Source organism: Salvelinus fontinalis, unplaced genomic scaffold (genome assembly GCF_029448725.1).
Source record: "Salvelinus fontinalis isolate EN_2023a unplaced genomic scaffold, ASM2944872v1 scaffold_0568, whole genome shotgun sequence".
NCBI lineage: Eukaryota > Metazoa > Chordata > Actinopteri > Salmoniformes > Salmonidae > Salvelinus > Salvelinus fontinalis.
Genome location: NW_026600777.1, coordinates 99,658 through 121,117, shown reverse-complemented (window position 1 = coordinate 121,117; position 21,460 = coordinate 99,658). Strand labels below are relative to the sequence as shown.

The following is a 21,460-nucleotide window of genomic DNA, read 5'->3' as shown; positions in this document are numbered from 1 at the left end:
GTCCGGAAGAAAAGCGTGCCCAATGTAAACTGCCTGTTACTCAGGCCTAGAAGCTAGGATATGCATGTAATTGGTAGATTTGGATAGAAGACACTCTAAAGGTTCTAAAACTGTTCAAATCATGTCTATGAGTATAACATAACTGATATGGCAGGCGAAACCCCGAGGACAAACTATCCCCCCAAAAATTCAGCCTTCCACTGTTTCCAATGGCTTTCATGTTTATTATGACGCAAAGTCCTCCCAGATTGCAGTTCCTAGGGCGTCCACTAGATGTCAACAGTCTTTAGAAAGACTTTCAGGCTGGTTTTTGGAAAAATGAGCTAGAAGTTGTAGTTTTTCTAAGTTGCTCCCATTTTGGCTGTAGTGTTTCAATTGCGCTTGGGTGAAAGCGCGCCCTTTGTTATTTATCTCCAGTATTGAACATTCTATTCTCTGTCTTAAACGTAATTGTTTATTTACTTATTAGGGTACCTGAGGTTTGATTATAAGCGTTGTTTGACTTGTTTGGATAAGTTTATTGGTAACGTTTGGGATTCATTTTGTATGCATTTTGAAGAAGGGAAACCGGTGGATTATTGAATGAAGCGTGCCAGCTAAACAGAGTTTTTATGGATATAAAGAAGGACTTTATCGAACAAAAGGACCATTTGTGATGTAACTGGGACCTTTTGGAGTGCCAACAGAAGAAGATCTTCAAAGGTAAGGCATTTATTATATTGCTATTTCTGACTTACGTGTCGCACCTGCCTGGTTGAAAAATGTTTTTCATGTTTTTGTATGCGGGGCGTTGTCCTCAGGTAATCGCATGGTGTGCTTTCACCGTAAAGCCTTTTTGAAATCTGACACAGTGGCTGGATAAACAAGAAGTTAAGCTTTATGTTGAAGTATAATACTTGTATTTTCATGAATGCTAAATATTTATATTTTTACCGCTAGAGCACAGGACGAGGTGTGCTAAAGATGGCATCGGTGTAATTTCCCTTGAATGAATATCGAAACGCTACCAAAGTTTGAATTGACCCAAGAGATGACCACACTTAAGACTTGCACGAACAACAAAAAGGATGGCAGCGGTGGGATTCGAACCCACGCCTCCAGAGAGACTGGAGCCTAAATCCAGCGCCTTAGACCACTCGGCCACACTACCCTTCACTGTCAACAATCCCAAACTTTGTCATCTGTTACCTAAGCCTGCTAAGCTACCATTAATTTCGGTCTCTTATTTTTTCTTTTTTCCTTTTGTATCCTTCATTTATATCATGTTGCTTTTTCTTACTGTCTCAACACATTATTTGTTTTGCTGCTATGTCTGAAGAGCACATTTATAGAGCCCTTTAACCTCTCTTGGGTAGGGGGCGGTATTTTCACGTCCGGAAGAAAAGCGTGCCCAATGTAAACTGCCTGTTACTCAGGCCTAGAAGCTAGGATATGCATGTAATTGGTAGATTTGGATAGAAGACACTCTAAAGGTTCTAAAACTGTTCAAATCATGTCTATGAGTATAACATAACTGATATGGCAGGCGAAACCCCGAGGACAAACTATCCCCCCAAAAATTCAGCCTTCCACTGTTTCCAATGGCTTTCATGTTTATTATGACGCAAAGTCCTCCCAGATTGCAGTTCCTAGGGCGTCCACTAGATGTCAACAGTCTTTAGAAAGACTTTCAGGCTGGTTTTTGGAAAAATGAGCTAGAAGTTGTAGTTTTTCTAAGTTGCTCCCATTTTGGCTGTAGTGTTTCAATTGCGCTTGGGTGAAAGCGCGCCCTTTGTTATTTATCTCCAGTATTGAACATTCTATTCTCTGTCTTAAACGTAATTGTTTATTTACTTATTAGGGTACCTGAGGTTTGATTATAAGCGTTGTTTGACTTGTTTGGATAAGTTTATTGGTAACGTTTGGGATTCATTTTGTATGCATTTTGAAGAAGGGAAACCGGTGGATTATTGAATGAAGCGTGCCAGCTAAACAGAGTTTTTATGGATATAAAGAAGGACTTTATCGAACAAAAGGACCATTTGTGATGTAACTGGGACCTTTTGGAGTGCCAACAGAAGAAGATCTTCAAAGGTAAGGCATTTATTATATTGCTATTTCTGACTTACGTGTCGCACCTGCCTGGTTGAAAAATGTTTTTCATGTTTTTGTATGCGGGGCGTTGTCCTCAGGTAATCGCATGGTGTGCTTTCACCGTAAAGCCTTTTTGAAATCTGACACAGTGGCTGGATAAACAAGAAGTTAAGCTTTATGTTGAAGTATAATACTTGTATTTTCATGAATGCTAAAAATTTATATATTTACCGCTAGAGCACAGGACGAGGTGTGCTAAAGATGGCATCGGTGTAATTTCCCTTGAATGAATATCGAAACGCTACCAAAGTTTGAATTGACCCAAGAGATGACCACACTTAAGACTTGCACGAACAACAAAAAGGATGGCAGCGGTGGGATTCGAACCCACGCCTCCAGAGAGACTGGAGCCTAAATCCAGCGCCTTAGACCACTCGGCCACACTACCCTTCACTGTCAACAATCCCAAACTTTGTCATCTGTTACCTAAGCCTGCTAAGCTACCATTAATTTCGGTCTCTTATTTTTTCTTTTTTCCTTTTGTATCCTTCATTTATATCATGTTGCTTTTTCTTACTGTCTCAACACATTATTTGTTTTGCTGCTATGTCTGAAGAGCACATTTATAGAGCCCTTTAACCTCTCTTGGGTAGGGGGCGGTATTTTCACGTCCGGAAGAAAAGCGTGCCCAATGTAAACTGCCTGTTACTCAGGCCTAGAAGCTAGGATATGCATGTAATTGGTAGATTTGGATAGAAGACACTCTAAAGGTTCTAAAACTGTTCAAATCATGTCTATGAGTATAACATAACTGATATGGCAGGCGAAACCCCGAGGACAAACTATCCCCCCAAAAATTCAGCCTTCCACTGTTTCCAATGGCTTTCATGTTTATTATGACGCAAAGTCCTCCCAGATTGCAGTTCCTAGGGCGTCCACTAGATGTCAACAGTCTTTAGAAAGACTTTCAGGCTGGTTTTTGGAAAAATGAGCTAGAAGTTGTAGTTTTTCTAAGTTGCTCCCATTTTGGCTGTAGTGTTTCAATTGCGCTTGGGTGAAAGCGCGCCCTTTGTTATTTATCTCCAGTATTGAACATTCTATTCTCTGTCTTAAACGTAATTGTTTATTTACTTATTAGGGTACCTGAGGTTTGATTATAAGCGTTGTTTGACTTGTTTGGATAAGTTTATTGGTAACGTTTGGGATTCATTTTGTATGCATTTTGAAGAAGGGAAACCGGTGGATTATTGAATGAAGCGTGCCAGCTAAACAGAGTTTTTATGGATATAAAGAAGGACTTTATCGAACAAAAGGACCATTTGTGATGTAACTGGGACCTTTTGGAGTGCCAACAGAAGAAGATCTTCAAAGGTAAGGCATTTATTATATTGCTATTTCTGACTTACGTGTCGCACCTGCCTGGTTGAAAAATGTTTTTCATGTTTTTGTATGCGGGGCGTTGTCCTCAGGTAATCGCATGGTGTGCTTTCACCGTAAAGCCTTTTTGAAATCTGACACAGTGGCTGGATAAACAAGAAGTTAAGCTTTATGTTGAAGTATAATACTTGTATTTTCATGAATGCTAAATATTTATATTTTTACCGCTAGAGCACAGGACGAGGTGTGCTAAAGATGGCATCGGTGTAATTTCCCTTGAATGAATATCGAAACGCTACCAAAGTTTGAATTGACCCAAGAGATGACCACACTTAAGACTTGCACGAACAACAAAAAGGATGGCAGCGGTGGGATTCGAACCCACGCCTCCAGAGAGACTGGAGCCTAAATCCAGCGCCTTAGACCACTCGGCCACACTACCCTTCACTGTCAACAATCCCAAACTTTGTCATCTGTTACCTAAGCCTGCTAAGCTACCATTAATTTCGGTCTCTTATTTTTTCTTTTTTCCTTTTGTATCCTTCATTTATATCATGTTGCTTTTTCTTACTGTCTCAACACATTATTTGTTTTGCTGCTATGTCTGAAGAGCACATTTATAGAGCCCTTTAACCTCTCTTGGGTAGGGGGCGGTATTTTCACGTCCGGAAGAAAAGCGTGCCCAATGTAAACTGCCTGTTACTCAGGCCTAGAAGCTAGGATATGCATGTAATTGGTAGATTTGGATAGAAGACACTCTAAAGGTTCTAAAACTGTTCAAATCATGTCTATGAGTATAACATAACTGATATGGCAGGCGAAACCCCGAGGACAAACTATCCCCCCAAAAATTCAGCCTTCCACTGTTTCCAATGGCTTTCATGTTTATTATGACGCAAAGTCCTCCCAGATTGCAGTTCCTAGGGCGTCCACTAGATGTCAACAGTCTTTAGAAAGACTTTCAGGCTGGTTTTTGGAAAAATGAGCTAGAAGTTGTAGTTTTTCTAAGTTGCTCCCATTTTGGCTGTAGTGTTTCAATTGCGCTTGGGTGAAAGCGCGCCCTTTGTTATTTATCTCCAGTATTGAACATTCTATTCTCTGTCTTAAACGTAATTGTTTATTTACTTATTAGGGTACCTGAGGTTTGATTATAAGCGTTGTTTGACTTGTTTGGATAAGTTTATTGGTAACGTTTGGGATTCATTTTGTATGCATTTTGAAGAAGGGAAACCGGTGGATTATTGAATGAAGCGTGCCAGCTAAACAGAGTTTTTATGGATATAAAGAAGGACTTTATCGAACAAAAGGACCATTTGTGATGTAACTGGGACCTTTTGGAGTGCCAACAGAAGAAGATCTTCAAAGGTAAGGCATTTATTATATTGCTATTTCTGACTTACGTGTCGCACCTGCCTGGTTGAAAAATGTTTTTCATGTTTTTGTATGCGGGGCGTTGTCCTCAGGTAATCGCATGGTGTGCTTTCACCGTAAAGCCTTTTTGAAATCTGACACAGTGGCTGGATAAACAAGAAGTTAAGCTTTATGTTGAAGTATAATACTTGTATTTTCATGAATGCTAAATATTTATATTTTTACCGCTAGAGCACAGGACGAGGTGTGCTAAAGATGGCATCGGTGTAATTTCCCTTGAATGAATATCGAAACGCTACCAAAGTTTGAATTGACCCAAGAGATGACCACACTTAAGACTTGCACGAACAACAAAAAGGATGGCAGCGGTGGGATTCGAACCCACGCCTCCAGAGAGACTGGAGCCTAAATCCAGCGCCTTAGACCACTCGGCCACACTACCCTTCACTGTCAACAATCCCAAACTTTGTCATCTGTTACCTAAGCCTGCTAAGCTACCATTAATTTCGGTCTCTTATTTTTTCTTTTTTCCTTTTGTATCCTTCATTTATATCATGTTGCTTTTTCTTACTGTCTCAACACATTATTTGTTTTGCTGCTATGTCTGAAGAGCACATTTATAGAGCCCTTTAACCTCTCTTGGGTAGGGGGCGGTATTTTCACGTCCGGAAGAAAAGCGTGCCCAATGTAAACTGCCTGTTACTCAGGCCTAGAAGCTAGGATATGCATGTAATTGGTAGATTTGGATAGAAGACACTCTAAAGGTTCTAAAACTGTTCAAATCATGTCTATGAGTATAACATAACTGATATGGCAGGCGAAACCCCGAGGACAAACTATCCCCCCAAAAATTCAGCCTTCCACTGTTTCCAATGGCTTTCATGTTTATTATGACGCAAAGTCCTCCCAGATTGCAGTTCCTAGGGCGTCCACTAGATGTCAACAGTCTTTAGAAAGACTTTCAGGCTGGTTTTTGGAAAAATGAGCTAGAAGTTGTAGTTTTTCTAAGTTGCTCCCATTTTGGCTGTAGTGTTTCAATTGCGCTTGGGTGAAAGCGCGCCCTTTGTTATTTATCTCCAGTATTGAACATTCTATTCTCTGTCTTAAACGAAATTGTTTATTTACTTATTAGGGTACCTGAGGTTTGATTATAAGCGTTGTTTGACTTGTTTGGATAAGTTTATTGGTAACGTTTGGGATTCATTTTGTATGCATTTTGAAGAAGGGAAACCGGTGGATTATTGAATGAAGCGTGCCAGCTAAACAGAGTTTTTATGGATATAAAGAAGGACTTTATCGAACAAAAGGACCATTTGTGATGTAACTGGGACCTTTTGGAGTGCCAACAGAAGAAGATCTTCAAAGGTAAGGCATTTATTATATTGCTATTTCTGACTTACGTGTCGCACCTGCCTGGTTGAAAAATGTTTTTCATGTTTTTGTATGCGGGGCGTTGTCCTCAGGTAATCGCATGGTGTGCTTTCACCGTAAAGCCTTTTTGAAATCTGACACAGTGGCTGGATAAACAAGAAGTTAAGCTTTATGTTGAAGTATAATACTTGTATTTTCATGAATGCTAAATATTTATATTTTTACCGCTAGAGCACAGGACGAGGTGTGCTAAAGATGGCATCGGTGTAATTTCCCTTGAATGAATATCGAAACGCTACCAAAGTTTGAATTGACCCAAGAGATGACCACACTTAAGACTTGCACGAACAACAAAAAGGATGGCAGCGGTGGGATTCGAACCCACGCCTCCAGAGAGACTGGAGCCTAAATCCAGCGCCTTAGACCACTCGGCCACACTACCCTTCACTGTCAACAATCCCAAACTTTGTCATCTGTTACCTAAGCCTGCTAAGCTACCATTAATTTCGGTCTCTTATTTTTTCTTTTTTCCTTTTGTATCCTTCATTTATATCATGTTGCTTTTTCTTACTGTCTCAACACATTATTTGTTTTGCTGCTATGTCTGAAGAGCACATTTATAGAGCCCTTTAACCTCTCTTGGGTAGGGGGCGGTATTTTCACGTCCGGAAGAAAAGCGTGCCCAATGTAAACTGCCTGTTACTCAGGCCTAGAAGCTAGGATATGCATGTAATTGGTAGATTTGGATAGAAGACACTCTAAAGGTTCTAAAACTGTTCAAATCATGTCTATGAGTATAACATAACTGATATGGCAGGCGAAACCCCGAGGACAAACTATCCCCCCAAAAATTCAGCCTTCCACTGTTTCCAATGGCTTTCATGTTTATTATGACGCAAAGTCCTCCCAGATTGCAGTTCCTAGGGCGTCCACTAGATGTCAACAGTCTTTAGAAAGACTTTCAGGCTGGTTTTTGGAAAAATGAGCTAGAAGTTGTAGTTTTTCTAAGTTGCTCCCATTTTGGCTGTAGTGTTTCAATTGCGCTTGGGTGAAAGCGCGCCCTTTGTTATTTATCTCCAGTATTGAACATTCTATTCTCTGTCTTAAACGAAATTGTTTATTTACTTATTAGGGTACCTGAGGTTTGATTATAAGCGTTGTTTGACTTGTTTGGATAAGTTTATTGGTAACGTTTGGGATTCATTTTGTATGCATTTTGAAGAAGGGAAACCGGTGGATTATTGAATGAAGCGTGCCAGCTAAACAGAGTTTTTATGGATATAAAGAAGGACTTTATCGAACAAAAGGACCATTTGTGATGTAACTGGGACCTTTTGGAGTGCCAACAGAAGAAGATCTTCAAAGGTAAGGCATTTATTATATTGCTATTTCTGACTTACGTGTCGCACCTGCCTGGTTGAAAAATGTTTTTCATGTTTTTGTATGCGGGGCGTTGTCCTCAGGTAATCGCATGGTGTGCTTTCACCGTAAAGCCTTTTTGAAATCTGACACAGTGGCTGGATAAACAAGAAGTTAAGCTTTATGTTGAAGTATAATACTTGTATTTTCATGAATGCTAAATATTTATATTTTTACCGCTAGAGCACAGGACGAGGTGTGCTAAAGATGGCATCGGTGTAATTTCCCTTGAATGAATATCGAAACGCTACCAAAGTTTGAATTGACCCAAGAGATGACCACACTTAAGACTTGCACGAACAACAAAAAGGATGGCAGCGGTGGGATTCGAACCCACGCCTCCAGAGAGACTGGAGCCTAAATCCAGCGCCTTAGACCACTCGGCCACACTACCCTTCACTGTCAACAATCCCAAACTTTGTCATCTGTTACCTAAGCCTGCTAAGCTACCATTAATTTCGGTCTCTTATTTTTTCTTTTTTCCTTTTGTATCCTTCATTTATATCATGTTGCTTTTTCTTACTGTCTCAACACATTATTTGTTTTGCTGCTATGTCTGAAGAGCACATTTATAGAGCCCTTTAACCTCTCTTGGGTAGGGGGCGGTATTTTCACGTCCGGAAGAAAAGCGTGCCCAATGTAAACTGCCTGTTACTCAGGCCTAGAAGCTAGGATATGCATGTAATTGGTAGATTTGGATAGAAGACACTCTAAAGGTTCTAAAACTGTTCAAATCATGTCTATGAGTATAACATAACTGATATGGCAGGCGAAACCCCGAGGACAAACTATCCCCCCAAAAATTCAGCCTTCCACTGTTTCCAATGGCTTTCATGTTTATTATGACGCAAAGTCCTCCCAGATTGCAGTTCCTAGGGCGTCCACTAGATGTCAACAGTCTTTAGAAAGACTTTCAGGCTGGTTTTTGGAAAAATGAGCTAGAAGTTGTAGTTTTTCTAAGTTGCTCCCATTTTGGCTGTAGTGTTTCAATTGCGCTTGGGTGAAAGCGCGCCCTTTGTTATTTATCTCCAGTATTGAACATTCTATTCTCTGTCTTAAACGAAATTGTTTATTTACTTATTAGGGTACCTGAGGTTTGATTATAAGCGTTGTTTGACTTGTTTGGATAAGTTTATTGGTAACGTTTGGGATTCATTTTGTATGCATTTTGAAGAAGGGAAACCGGTGGATTATTGAATGAAGCGTGCCAGCTAAACAGAGTTTTTATGGATATAAAGAAGGACTTTATCGAACAAAAGGACCATTTGTGATGTAACTGGGACCTTTTGGAGTGCCAACAGAAGAAGATCTTCAAAGGTAAGGCATTTATTATATTGCTATTTCTGACTTATGTGTCGCACCTGCCTGGTTGAAAAATGTTTTTCATGTTTTTGTATGCGGGGTGTTGTCCTCAGGTAATCGCATGGTGTGCTTTCACCGTAAAGCCTTTTTGAAATCTGACACAGTGGCTGGATAAACAAGAAGTTAAGCTTTATGTTGAAGTATAATACTTGTATTTTCATGAATGCTAAATATTTATATTTTTACCGCTAGAGCACAGGACGAGGTGTGCTAAAGATGGCATCGGTGTAATTTCCCTTGAATGAATATCGAAACGCTACCAAAGTTTGAATTGACCCAAGAGATGACCACACTTAAGACTTGCACGAACAACAAAAAGGATGGCAGCGGTGGGATTCGAACCCACGCCTCCAGAGAGACTGGAGCCTAAATCCAGCGCCTTAGACCACTCGGCCACACTACCCTTCACTGTCAACAATCCCAAACTTTGTCATCTGTTACCTAAGCCTGCTAAGCTACCATTAATTTCGGTCTCTTATTTTTTCTTTTTTCCTTTTGTATCCTTCATTTATATCATGTTGCTTTTTCTTACTGTCTCAACACATTATTTGTTTTGCTGCTATGTCTGAAGAGCACATTTATAGAGCCCTTTAACCTCTCTTGGGTAGGGGGCGGTATTTTCACGTCCGGAAGAAAAGCGTGCCCAATGTAAACTGCCTGTTACTCAGGCCTAGAAGCTAGGATATGCATGTAATTGGTAGATTTGGATAGAAGACACTCTAAAGGTTCTAAAACTGTTCAAATCATGTCTATGAGTATAACATAACTGATATGGCAGGCGAAACCCCGAGGACAAACTATCCCCCCAAAAATTCAGCCTTCCACTGTTTCCAATGGCTTTCATGTTTATTATGACGCAAAGTCCTCCCAGATTGCAGTTCCTAGGGCGTCCACTAGATGTCAACAGTCTTTAGAAAGACTTTCAGGCTGGTTTTTGGAAAAATGAGCTAGAAGTTGTAGTTTTTCTAAGTTGCTCCCATTTTGGCTGTAGTGTTTCAATTGCGCTTGGGTGAAAGCGCGCCCTTTGTTATTTATCTCCAGTATTGAACATTCTATTCTCTGTCTTAAACGAAATTGTTTATTTACTTATTAGGGTACCTGAGGTTTGATTATAAGCGTTGTTTGACTTGTTTGGATAAGTTTATTGGTAACGTTTGGGATTCATTTTGTATGCATTTTGAAGAAGGGAAACCGGTGGATTATTGAATGAAGCGTGCCAGCTAAACAGAGTTTTTATGGATATAAAGAAGGACTTTATCGAACAAAAGGACCATTTGTGATGTAACTGGGACCTTTTGGAGTGCCAACAGAAGAAGATCTTCAAAGGTAAGGCATTTATTATATTGCTATTTCTGACTTATGTGTCGCACCTGCCTGGTTGAAAAATGTTTTTCATGTTTTTGTATGCGGGGTGTTGTCCTCAGGTAATCGCATGGTGTGCTTTCACCGTAAAGCCTTTTTGAAATCTGACACAGTGGCTGGATAAACAAGAAGTTAAGCTTTATGTTGAAGTATAATACTTGTATTTTCATGAATGCTAAATATTTATATTTTTACCGCTAGAGCACAGGACGAGGTGTGCTAAAGATGGCATCGGTGTAATTTCCCTTGAATGAATATCGAAACGCTACCAAAGTTTGAATTGACCCAAGAGATGACCACACTTAAGACTTGCACGAACAACAAAAAGGATGGCAGCGGTGGGATTCGAACCCACGCCTCCAGAGAGACTGGAGCCTAAATCCAGCGCCTTAGACCACTCGGCCACACTACCCTTCACTGTCAACAATCCCAAACTTTGTCATCTGTTACCTAAGCCTGCTAAGCTACCATTAATTTCGGTCTCTTATTTTTTCTTTTTTCCTTTTGTATCCTTCATTTATATCATGTTGCTTTTTCTTACTGTCTCAACACATTATTTGTTTTGCTGCTATGTCTGAAGAGCACATTTATAGAGCCCTTTAACCTCTCTTGGGTAGGGGGCGGTATTTTCACGTCCGGAAGAAAAGCGTGCCCAATGTAAACTGCCTGTTACTCAGGCCTAGAAGCTAGGATATGCATGTAATTGGTAGATTTGGATAGAAGACACTCTAAAGGTTCTAAAACTGTTCAAATCATGTCTATGAGTATAACATAACTGATATGGCAGGCGAAACCCCGAGGACAAACTATCCCCCCAAAAATTCAGCCTTCCACTGTTTCCAATGGCTTTCATGTTTATTATGACGCAAAGTCCTCCCAGATTGCAGTTCCTAGGGCGTCCACTAGATGTCAACAGTCTTTAGAAAGACTTTCAGGCTGGTTTTTGGAAAAATGAGCTAGAAGTTGTAGTTTTTCTAAGTTGCTCCCATTTTGGCTGTAGTGTTTCAATTGCGCTTGGGTGAAAGCGCGCCCTTTGTTATTTATCTCCAGTATTGAACATTCTATTCTCTGTCTTAAACGAAATTGTTTATTTACTTATTAGGGTACCTGAGGTTTGATTATAAGCGTTGTTTGACTTGTTTGGATAAGTTTATTGGTAACGTTTGGGATTCATTTTGTATGCATTTTGAAGAAGGGAAACCGGTGGATTATTGAATGAAGCGTGCCAGCTAAACAGAGTTTTTATGGATATAAAGAAGGACTTTATCGAACAAAAGGACCATTTGTGATGTAACTGGGACCTTTTGGAGTGCCAACAGAAGAAGATCTTCAAAGGTAAGGCATTTATTATATTGCTATTTCTGACTTACGTGTCGCACCTGCCTGGTTGAAAAATGTTTTTCATGTTTTTGTATGCGGGGCGTTGTCCTCAGGTAATCGCATGGTGTGCTTTCACCGTAAAGCCTTTTTGAAATCTGACACAGTGGCTGGATAAACAAGAAGTTAAGCTTTATGTTGAAGTATAATACTTGTATTTTCATGAATGCTAAATATTTATATTTTTACCGCTAGAGCACAGGACGAGGTGTGCTAAAGATGGCATCGGTGTAATTTCCCTTGAATGAATATCGAAACGCTACCAAAGTTTGAATTGACCCAAGAGATGACCACACTTAAGACTTGCACGAACAACGAAAAGGATGGCAGCGGTGGGATTCGAACCCACGCCTCCAGAGAGACTGGAGCCTAAATCCAGCGCCTTAGACCACTCGGCCACACTACCCTTCACTGTCAACAATCCCAAACTTTGTCATCTGTTACCTAAGCCTGCTAAGCTACCATTAATTTCGGTCTCTTATTTTTTCTTTTTTCCTTTTGTATCCTTCATTTATATCATGTTGCTTTTTCTTACTGTCTCAACACATTATTTGTTTTGCTGCTATGTCTGAAGAGCACATTTATAGAGCCCTTTAACCTCTCTTGGGTAGGGGGCGGTATTTTCACGTCCGGAAGAAAAGCGTGCCCAATGTAAACTGCCTGTTACTCAGGCCTAGAAGCTAGGATATGCATGTAATTGGTAGATTTGGATAGAAGACACTCTAAAGGTTCTAAAACTGTTCAAATCATGTCTATGAGTATAACATAACTGATATGGCAGGCGAAACCCCGAGGACAAACTATCCCCCCAAAAATTCAGCCTTCCACTGTTTCCAATGGCTTTCATGTTTATTATGACGCAAAGTCCTCCCAGATTGCAGTTCCTAGGGCGTCCACTAGATGTCAACAGTCTTTAGAAAGACTTTCAGGCTGGTTTTTGGAAAAATGAGCTAGAAGTTGTAGTTTTTCTAAGTTGCTCCCATTTTGGCTGTAGTGTTTCAATTGCGCTTGGGTGAAAGCGCGCCCTTTGTTATTTATCTCCAGTATTGAACATTCTATTCTCTGTCTTAAACGAAATTGTTTATTTACTTATTAGGGTACCTGAGGTTTGATTATAAGCGTTGTTTGACTTGTTTGGATAAGTTTATTGGTAACGTTTGGGATTCATTTTGTATGCATTTTGAAGAAGGGAAACCGGTGGATTATTGAATGAAGCGTGCCAGCTAAACAGAGTTTTTATGGATATAAAGAAGGACTTTATCGAACAAAAGGACCATTTGTGATGTAACTGGGACCTTTTGGAGTGCCAACAGAAGAAGATCTTCAAAGGTAAGGCATTTATTATATTGCTATTTCTGACTTATGTGTCGCACCTGCCTGGTTGAAAAATGTTTTTCATGTTTTTGTATGCGGGGTGTTGTCCTCAGGTAATCGCATGGTGTGCTTTCACCGTAAAGCCTTTTTGAAATCTGACACAGTGGCTGGATAAACAAGAAGTTAAGCTTTATGTTGAAGTATAATACTTGTATTTTCATGAATGCTAAATATTTATATTTTTACCGCTAGAGCACAGGACGAGGTGTGCTAAAGATGGCATCGGTGTAATTTCCCTTGAATGAATATCGAAACGCTACCAAAGTTTGAATTGACCCAAGAGATGACCACACTTAAGACTTGCACGAACAACAAAAAGGATGGCAGCGGTGGGATTCGAACCCACGCCTCCAGAGAGACTGGAGCCTAAATCCAGCGCCTTAGACCACTCGGCCACACTACCCTTCACTGTCAACAATCCCAAACTTTGTCATCTGTTACCTAAGCCTGCTAAGCTACCATTAATTTCGGTCTCTTATTTTTTCTTTTTTCCTTTTGTATCCTTCATTTATATCATGTTGCTTTTTCTTACTGTCTCAACACATTATTTGTTTTGCTGCTATGTCTGAAGAGCACATTTATAGAGCCCTTTAACCTCTCTTGGGTAGGGGGCGGTATTTTCACGTCCGGAAGAAAAGCGTGCCCAATGTAAACTGCCTGTTACTCAGGCCTAGAAGCTAGGATATGCATGTAATTGGTAGATTTGGATAGAAGACACTCTAAAGGTTCTAAAACTGTTCAAATCATGTCTATGAGTATAACATAACTGATATGGCAGGCGAAACCCCGAGGACAAACTATCCCCCCAAAAATTCAGCCTTCCACTGTTTCCAATGGCTTTCATGTTTATTATGACGCAAAGTCCTTCCAGATTGCAGTTCCTAGGGCGTCCACTAGATGTCAACAGTCTTTAGAAAGACTTTCAGGCTGGTTTTTGGAAAAATGAGCTAGAAGTTGTAGTTTTTCTAAGTTGCTCCCATTTTGGCTGTAGTGTTTCAATTGCGCTTGGGTGAAAGCGCGCCCTTTGTTATTTATCTCCAGTATTGAACATTCTATTCTCTGTCTTAAACGAAATTGTTTATTTACTTATTAGGGTACCTGAGGGTTGATTATAAGCGTTGTTTGACTTGTTTGGATAAGTTTATTGGTAACGTTTGGGATTCATTTTGTATGCATTTTGAAGAAGGGAAACCGGTGGATTATTGAATGAAGCGTGCCAGCTAAACAGAGTTTTTATGGATATAAAGAAGGACTTTATCGAACAAAAGGACCATTTGTGATGTAACTGGGACCTTTTGGAGTGCCAACAGAAGAAGATCTTCAAAGGTAAGGCATTTATTATATTGCTATTTCTGACTTACGTGTCGCACCTGCCTGGTTGAAAAATGTTTTTCATGTTTTTGTATGCGGGGCGTTGTCCTCAGGTAATCGCATGGTGTGCTTTCACCGTAAAGCCTTTTTGAAATCTGACACAGTGGCTGGATAAACAAGAAGTTAAGCTTTATGTTGAAGTATAATACTTGTATTTTCATGAATGCTAAATATTTATATTTTTACCGCTAGAGCACAGGACGAGGTGTGCTAAAGATGGCATCGGTGTAATTTCCCTTGAATGAATATCGAAACGCTACCAAAGTTTGAATTGACCCAAGAGATGACCACACTTAAGACTTGCACGAACAACGAAAAGGATGGCAGCGGTGGGATTCGAACCCACGCCTCCAGAGAGACTGGAGCCTAAATCCAGCGCCTTAGACCACTCGGCCACACTACCCTTCACTGTCAACAATCCCAAACTTTGTCATCTGTTACCTAAGCCTGCTAAGCTACCATTAATTTCGGTCTCTTATTTTTTATTTTTTCCTTTTGTATCCTTCATTTATATCATGTTGCTTTTTCTTACTGTCTCAACACATTATTTGTTTTGCTGCTATGTCTGAAGAGCACATTTATAGAGCCCTTTAACCTCTCTTGGGTAGGGGGCGGTATTTTCACGTCCGGAAGAAAAGCGTGCCCAATGTAAACTGCCTGTTACTCAGGCCTAGAAGCTAGGATATGCATGTAATTGGTAGATTTGGATAGAAGACACTCTAAAGGTTCTAAAACTGTTCAAATCATGTCTATGAGTATAACATAACTGATATGGCAGGCGAAACCCCGAGGACAAACTATCCCCCCAAAAATTCAGCCTTCCACTGTTTCCAATGGCTTTCATGTTTATTATGACGCAAAGTCCTCCCAGATTGCAGTTCCTAGGGCGTCCACTAGATGTCAACAGTCTTTAGAAAGACTTTCAGGCTGGTTTTTGGAAAAATGAGCTAGAAGTTGTAGTTTTTCTAAGTTGCTCCCATTTTGGCTGTAGTGTTTCAATTGCGCTTGGGTGAAAGCGCGCCCTTTGTTATTTATCTCCAGTATTGAACATTCTATTCTCTGTCTTAAACGAAATTGTTTATTTACTTATTAGGGTACCTGAGGTTTGATTATAAGCGTTGTTTGACTTGTTTGGATAAGTTTATTGGTAACGTTTGGGATTCATTTTGTATGCATTTTGAAGAAGGGAAACCGGTGGATTATTGAATGAAGCGTGCCAGCTAAACAGAGTTTTTATGGATATAAAGAAGGACTTTATCGAACAAAAGGACCATTTGTGATGTAACTGGGACCTTTTGGAGTGCCAACAGAAGAAGATCTTCAAAGGTAAGGCATTTATTATATTGCTATTTCTGACTTATGTGTCGCACCTGCCTGGTTGAAAAATGTTTTTCATGTTTTTGTATGCGGGGTGTTGTCCTCAGGTAATCGCATGGTGTGCTTTCACCGTAAAGCCTTTTTGAAATCTGACACAGTGGCTGGATAAACAAGAAGTTAAGCTTTATGTTGAAGTATAATACTTGTATTTTCATGAATGCTAAATATTTATATTTTTACCGCTAGAGCACAGGACGAGGTGTGCTAAAGATGGCATCGGTGTAATTTCCCTTGAATGAATATCGAAACGCTACCAAAGTTTGAATTGACCCAAGAGATGACCACACTTAAGACTTGCACGAACAACAAAAAGGATGGCAGCGGTGGGATTCGAACCCACGCCTCCAGAGAGACTGGAGCCTAAATCCAGCGCCTTAGACCACTCGGCCACACTACCCTTCACTGTCAACAATCCCAAACTTTGTCATCTGTTACCTAAGCCTGCTAAGCTACCATTAATTTCGGTCTCTTATTTTTTCTTTTTTCCTTTTGTATCCTTCATTTATATCATGTTGCTTTTTCTTACTGTCTCAACACATTATTTGTTTTGCTGCTATGTCTGAAGAGCACATTTATAGAGCCCTTTAACCTCTCTTGGGTAGGGGGCGGTATTTTCACGTCCGGAAGAAAAGCGTGCCCAATGTAAACTGCCTGTTACTCAGGCCTAGAAGCTAGGATATGCATGTAATTGGTAGATTTGGATAGAAGACACTCTAAAGGTTCTAAAACTGTTCAAATCATGTCTATGAGTATAACATAACTGATATGGCAGGCGAAACCCCGAGGACAAACTATCCCCCCAAAAATTCAGCCTTCCACTGTTTCCAATGGCTTTCATGTTTATTATGACGCAAAGTCCTTCCAGATTGCAGTTCCTAGGGCGTCCACTAGATGTCAACAGTCTTTAGAAAGACTTTCAGGCTGGTTTTTGGAAAAATGAGCTAGAAGTTGTAGTTTTTCTAAGTTGCTCCCATTTTGGCTGTAGTGTTTCAATTGCGCTTGGGTGAAAGCGCGCCCTTTGTTATTTATCTCCAGTATTGAACATTCTATTCTCTGTCTTAAACGTAATTGTTTATTTACTTATTAGGGTACCTGAGGTTTGATTATAAGCGTTGTTTGACTTGTTTGGATAAGTTTATTGGTAACGTTTGGGATTCATTTTGTATGCATTTTGAAGAAGGGAAACCGGTGGATTATTGAATGAAGCGTGCCAGCTAAACAGAGTTTTTATGGATATAAAGAAGGACTTTATCGAACAAAAGGACCATTTGTGATGTAACTGGGACCTTTTGGAGTGCCAACAGAAGAAGATCTTCAAAGGTAAGGCATTTATTATATTGCTATTTCTGACTTTCGTGTCGCACCTGCCTGGTTGAAAAATGTTTTTCATGTTTTTGTATGCGGGGCGTTGTGCTCAGGTAATCGCATGGTGTGCTTTCACCGTAAAGCCTTTTTGAAATCTGACACAGTGGCTGGATAAACAAGAAGTTAAGCTTTATGTTGAAGTATAATACTTGTATTTTCATGAATGCTAAATATTTATATTTTTACCGCTAGAGCACAGGACGAGGTGTGCTAAAGATGGCATCGGTGTAATTTCCCTTGAATGAATATCGAAACGCTACCAAAGTTTGAATTGACCCAAGAGATGACCACACTTAAGACTTGCACGAACAACAAAAAGGATGGCAGCGGTGGGATTCGAACCCACGCCTCCAGAGAGACTGGAGCCTAAATCCAGCGCCTTAGACCACTCGGCCACACTACCCTTCACTGTCAACAATCCCAAACTTTGTCATCTGTTACCTAAGCCTGCTAAGCTACCATTAATTTCAGTCTCTTATTTTTTCTTTTTTCCTTTTGTATCCTTCGTTTATATCATGTTGCTTTTTCTTACTGTCTCAACACATTATTTGTTTTGCTGCTATGTCTGAAGAGCACATTTATAGAGCCCTTTAACCTCTCTTGGGTAGGGGGCGGTATTTTCACGTCCGGAAGAAAAGCGTGCCCAATGTAAACTGCCTGTTACTCAGGCCTAGAAGCTAGGATATGCATGTAATTGGTAGATTTGGATAGAAGACACTCTAAAGGTTCTAAAACTGTTCAAATCATGTCTATGAGTATAACATAACTGATATGGCAGGCGAAACCCCGAGGACAAACTATCCCCCCAAAAATTCAGCCTTCCACTGTTTCCAATGGCTTTCATGTTTATTATGACGCAAAGTCCTCCCAGATTGCAGTTCCTAGGGCGTCCACTAGATGTCAACAGTCTTTAGAAAGACTTTCAGGCTGGTTTTTGGAAAAATGAGCTAGAAGTTGTAGTTTTTCTAAGTTGCTCCCATTTTGGCTGTAGTGTTTCAATTGCGCTTGGGTGAAAGCGCGCCCTTTGTTATTTATCTCCAGTATTGAACATTCTATTCTCTGTCTTAAACGAAATTGTTTATTTACTTATTAGGGTACCTGAGGTTTGATTATAAGCGTTGTTTGACTTGTTTGGATAAGTTTATTGGTAACGTTTGGGATTCATTTTGTATGCATTTTGAAGAAGGGAAACCGGTGGATTATTGAATGAAGCGTGCCAGCTAAACAGAGTTTTTATGGATATAAAGAAGGACTTTATCGAACAAAAGGACCATTTGTGATGTAACTGGGACCTTTTGGAGTGCCAACAGAAGAAGATCTTCAAAGGTAAGGCATTTATTATATTGCTATTTCTGACTTACGTGTCGCACCTGCCTGGTTGAAAAATGTTTTTCATGTTTTTGTATGCGGGGCGTTGTCCTCAGGTAATCGCATGGTGTGCTTTCACCGTAAAGCCTTTTTGAAATCTGACACAGTGGCTGGATAAACAAGAAGTTAAGCTTTATGTTGAAGTATAATACTTGTATTTTCATGAATGCTAAATATTTATATTTTTACCGCTAGAGCACAGGACGAGGTGTGCTAAAGATGGCATCGGTGTAATTTCCCTTGAATGAATATCGAAACGCTACCAAAGTTTGAATTGACCCAAGAGATGACCACACTTAAGACTTGCACGAACAACAAAAAGGATGGCAGCGGTGGGATTCGAACCCACGCCTCCAGAGAGACTGGAGCGTAAATCCAGCGCTTTAGACCACTCGGCCACACAACCCTTCACTGTCAACAATCCCAAACTTTGTCATCTGTTACCTAAGCCTGCTAAGCTAGGGGGCGGTATTTTCACGTCCGGAAGAAAAGCGTGCCCAATGTAAACTGCCTGTTACTCAGGCCCAGAAGCTAGTATATGCATATAATTGCATATAAATGCATATAATGGTAGATTTGCATTTAATGGATGATTTGGATAGAAGATACTCTAAAGGTTCTAAAACTGTTAAAATTATGTCTGTGAGTATAACATAACTGATATGGCAGGCAAAACCCCGAGGACAAACCATCCCCCCCAAAAATTCTGTACTATAAATGTAGATTTCAGGCTGAATTACAATTGTTAATGTTGGTCTTTTGTTATATAGATGTTGTTTGATTTTGTGGGGGAGGATGATGCCTCGAGTGAGGTTTTTACCCTCCAGGCAGCAGCGGGCTTCGCATCCCTGAAAAGCACGATTAACGGGTCATTGGAGGACTATGGCATTCGGGAGTCAACAACACTGTATGTGTTGTGGTTGTCTGTGGAGGATGTGCAGGTGACTAGCATGACAATACCTAATAATAATATATTTGATGTTTGTATCGGACTACATTTGAACTACTTGATAGTTATAACCTTAGTGTGGTGGTTTCTGTCCATTTAAAGGCAATCCTATCACCTCACCTCTCACCTGCCCCCTCTCAAAACCTCTCGTCTGTGCCCTCTCCTCACCTCTCGCCAGCCTTCTCTCCTTTCATTCACCTCCTTCATCAGCAAACTTTTCTTCTTTTCACTCCTCACCTTCTAACTCACTTTCTCCTTCTCCCTCACCTTCACCTTCATCTCCATCATCGGACGCAGAGACTAAGTGAGTTTTTTAAAGAGCATTTGTTTATAAACAAAATGTAGAATTTAAAACCTTAATGTCAGTGTATTTTCCCTTAGGATCAATTCTTATTCGATTTGTCATACATTTTGAATGAGCTTTACCCCCCCTCTAGAATGGACATAAGTGCCATTTTACGTACGCTCTGGAGCCGAGTGGACCAGGACCACTGCCCCATCGCCAACATGATAAATGTCCACGGGGCAACGTCCTAAACAGTAGCCTGTATGCATTTCAACGCTAAAACGTTAATGCAGGGGCTAAGATGGATGTTGCCTTTGTGGACGTTGAGTCCAAGGCGGAGGAGGCAGTTGACCAAGGGGGTCCCTCCAGGGAGTATTCCAGGCTCCTCATGAGGGACATCAGGGACTCGGCTATCTTGGATGGTCCGGAAGGAGCGAAACGGCTGTCCCATGATGTTCATGGTAAGCCTTTCTTCTTACCCGTTTTTAAGGTCTGATTTTCATGTAAAATACAGAATTTAACCTTTTCTCAATAGGGGGGCGCTATTTTCACTTTGGAAAAAATCGTGCCCAAATTAAACTGCCTCGTGCTCAATTCTAGATCGTACAATATGCATATTATTATTACTATTGGATAGAAAACACTCAAGTTTCTAAAACTGTTATATCTGTGAGTAAAACAGAACTCATTTGGCAGCAAACTTCCAGACAGGAAGTGAAAAATCTGAAAACGATGCTCTGTTCCAGGGCCTGCCTATTCAATTGCCGAATTTCTATGGATTTGCATGCACTGCATACGCCTTCCACTAGATGTCAACAGGCAGTGGAAGGTGGAATGGGGTGTCTAGCTTGATCTGAGGTCGAACAAGAGCTCTTGGAGTGGGAGGTCTGGAAATTTCTTTGGCTTCTGTGGCGCGCGAAGGACATCGACATTGGCTTCTGAAAAGCTTTCGGTATACACGGTAGATATCTCCGGCTCTGATTTTATTTGATAGATGTGATAAAAACATCATAAAGTAGTTTTTTTTCAATCGAGTTGTATCAGTTTATTCAACGTTTATTGCGAGTTTTGGAATTTTTCTTTCTTTGCGTCAGGAGAATTTGGGCATCGTCGCGCCACATGGCTAGCTAAGGTTGTTAATTCGACAGGAGAAGAGGACATTCTAAAACCAAAGAACGATTTATTCTGGACCAAGGACTCCTTGTACAAGATTCCGATGGAAGCTCAGCAAAAGTAGGAACCATTTATGATGTTATTTCGTATTTTTGTGTGAAATGTGTAGTCCTATTCTCCGCCCTTTTATCGGGCGCTGTCTCGCAATAAGGCAAGCTGTATGTCATACTAAAGTTATTTTAAAAAAATCGAACACAGCGGTTGCATTAAGAACTAGTGTATCTTTCATTTGCTGTACAACATGTATTTTTTAGTAAAGTTTATGATGAGTTCTTTGATTAGATTAGGTGACTGTCCAAAATATCTCCTGAGAATTTTGTGCATTTTGGCTACGTATTCACATTGTAAAACCAGGATTTGTACCTCTAAATATGCACATTTTCGAACAAAACATATATGTATTGTGTAACATGATGTTATAGGACTGTCATCTGATGAAGTTTGTCAAGGTTAGTGAATAATTTTATATATTTTGCTGGTTTTTG

The 21,460-nt window shown here is 40.2% G+C and overlaps 1 protein-coding gene and 14 non-coding genes across 15 annotated transcripts in view; 1 reads left to right on the top strand and 14 right to left on the bottom strand.

Annotated features, from left to right (window-relative positions):
* Nucleotides 1–19,760, top strand: part of LOC129846488 (uncharacterized) — a 26,290-nt gene extending 6,530 nt beyond the window's left edge. The window contains exons 5-6 of the mRNA XM_055914436.1: nucleotides 19,338–19,508; nucleotides 19,695–19,760. Of these exons, the coding sequence (XP_055770411.1) occupies nucleotides 19,338–19,508; nucleotides 19,695–19,760 (237 nt within the window). The remainder of the gene's footprint in view (nucleotides 1–19,337; nucleotides 19,509–19,694) is intronic.
* trnal-uag (transfer RNA leucine (anticodon UAG)) lies at nucleotides 1,069–1,150 on the bottom strand. The gene has a single exon. It is a non-coding gene; the product is annotated as a tRNA-Leu (tRNA).
* trnal-uag (transfer RNA leucine (anticodon UAG)) lies at nucleotides 2,440–2,521 on the bottom strand. Its single transcript has one exon. It is a non-coding gene; the product is annotated as a tRNA-Leu (tRNA).
* trnal-uag (transfer RNA leucine (anticodon UAG)) lies at nucleotides 3,811–3,892 on the bottom strand. Its single transcript has one exon. It is a non-coding gene; the product is annotated as a tRNA-Leu (tRNA).
* On the bottom strand, nucleotides 5,182–5,263 carry trnal-uag (transfer RNA leucine (anticodon UAG)). The gene has a single exon. It is a non-coding gene; the product is annotated as a tRNA-Leu (tRNA).
* Nucleotides 6,553–6,634, bottom strand: trnal-uag (transfer RNA leucine (anticodon UAG)). The gene has a single exon. It is a non-coding gene; the product is annotated as a tRNA-Leu (tRNA).
* Nucleotides 7,924–8,005, bottom strand: trnal-uag (transfer RNA leucine (anticodon UAG)). Its single transcript has one exon. It is a non-coding gene; the product is annotated as a tRNA-Leu (tRNA).
* On the bottom strand, nucleotides 9,295–9,376 carry trnal-uag (transfer RNA leucine (anticodon UAG)). The gene has a single exon. It is a non-coding gene; the product is annotated as a tRNA-Leu (tRNA).
* trnal-uag (transfer RNA leucine (anticodon UAG)) lies at nucleotides 10,666–10,747 on the bottom strand. Its single transcript has one exon. It is a non-coding gene; the product is annotated as a tRNA-Leu (tRNA).
* Nucleotides 12,037–12,118, bottom strand: trnal-uag (transfer RNA leucine (anticodon UAG)). The gene has a single exon. It is a non-coding gene; the product is annotated as a tRNA-Leu (tRNA).
* trnal-uag (transfer RNA leucine (anticodon UAG)) lies at nucleotides 13,408–13,489 on the bottom strand. Its single transcript has one exon. It is a non-coding gene; the product is annotated as a tRNA-Leu (tRNA).
* On the bottom strand, nucleotides 14,779–14,860 carry trnal-uag (transfer RNA leucine (anticodon UAG)). Its single transcript has one exon. It is a non-coding gene; the product is annotated as a tRNA-Leu (tRNA).
* On the bottom strand, nucleotides 16,150–16,231 carry trnal-uag (transfer RNA leucine (anticodon UAG)). The gene has a single exon. It is a non-coding gene; the product is annotated as a tRNA-Leu (tRNA).
* Nucleotides 17,521–17,602, bottom strand: trnal-uag (transfer RNA leucine (anticodon UAG)). Its single transcript has one exon. It is a non-coding gene; the product is annotated as a tRNA-Leu (tRNA).
* trnav-uac (transfer RNA valine (anticodon UAC)) lies at nucleotides 18,892–18,973 on the bottom strand. Its single transcript has one exon. It is a non-coding gene; the product is annotated as a tRNA-Val (tRNA).
* Nucleotides 19,761–21,460: the final 1,700 nt, after the last annotated feature.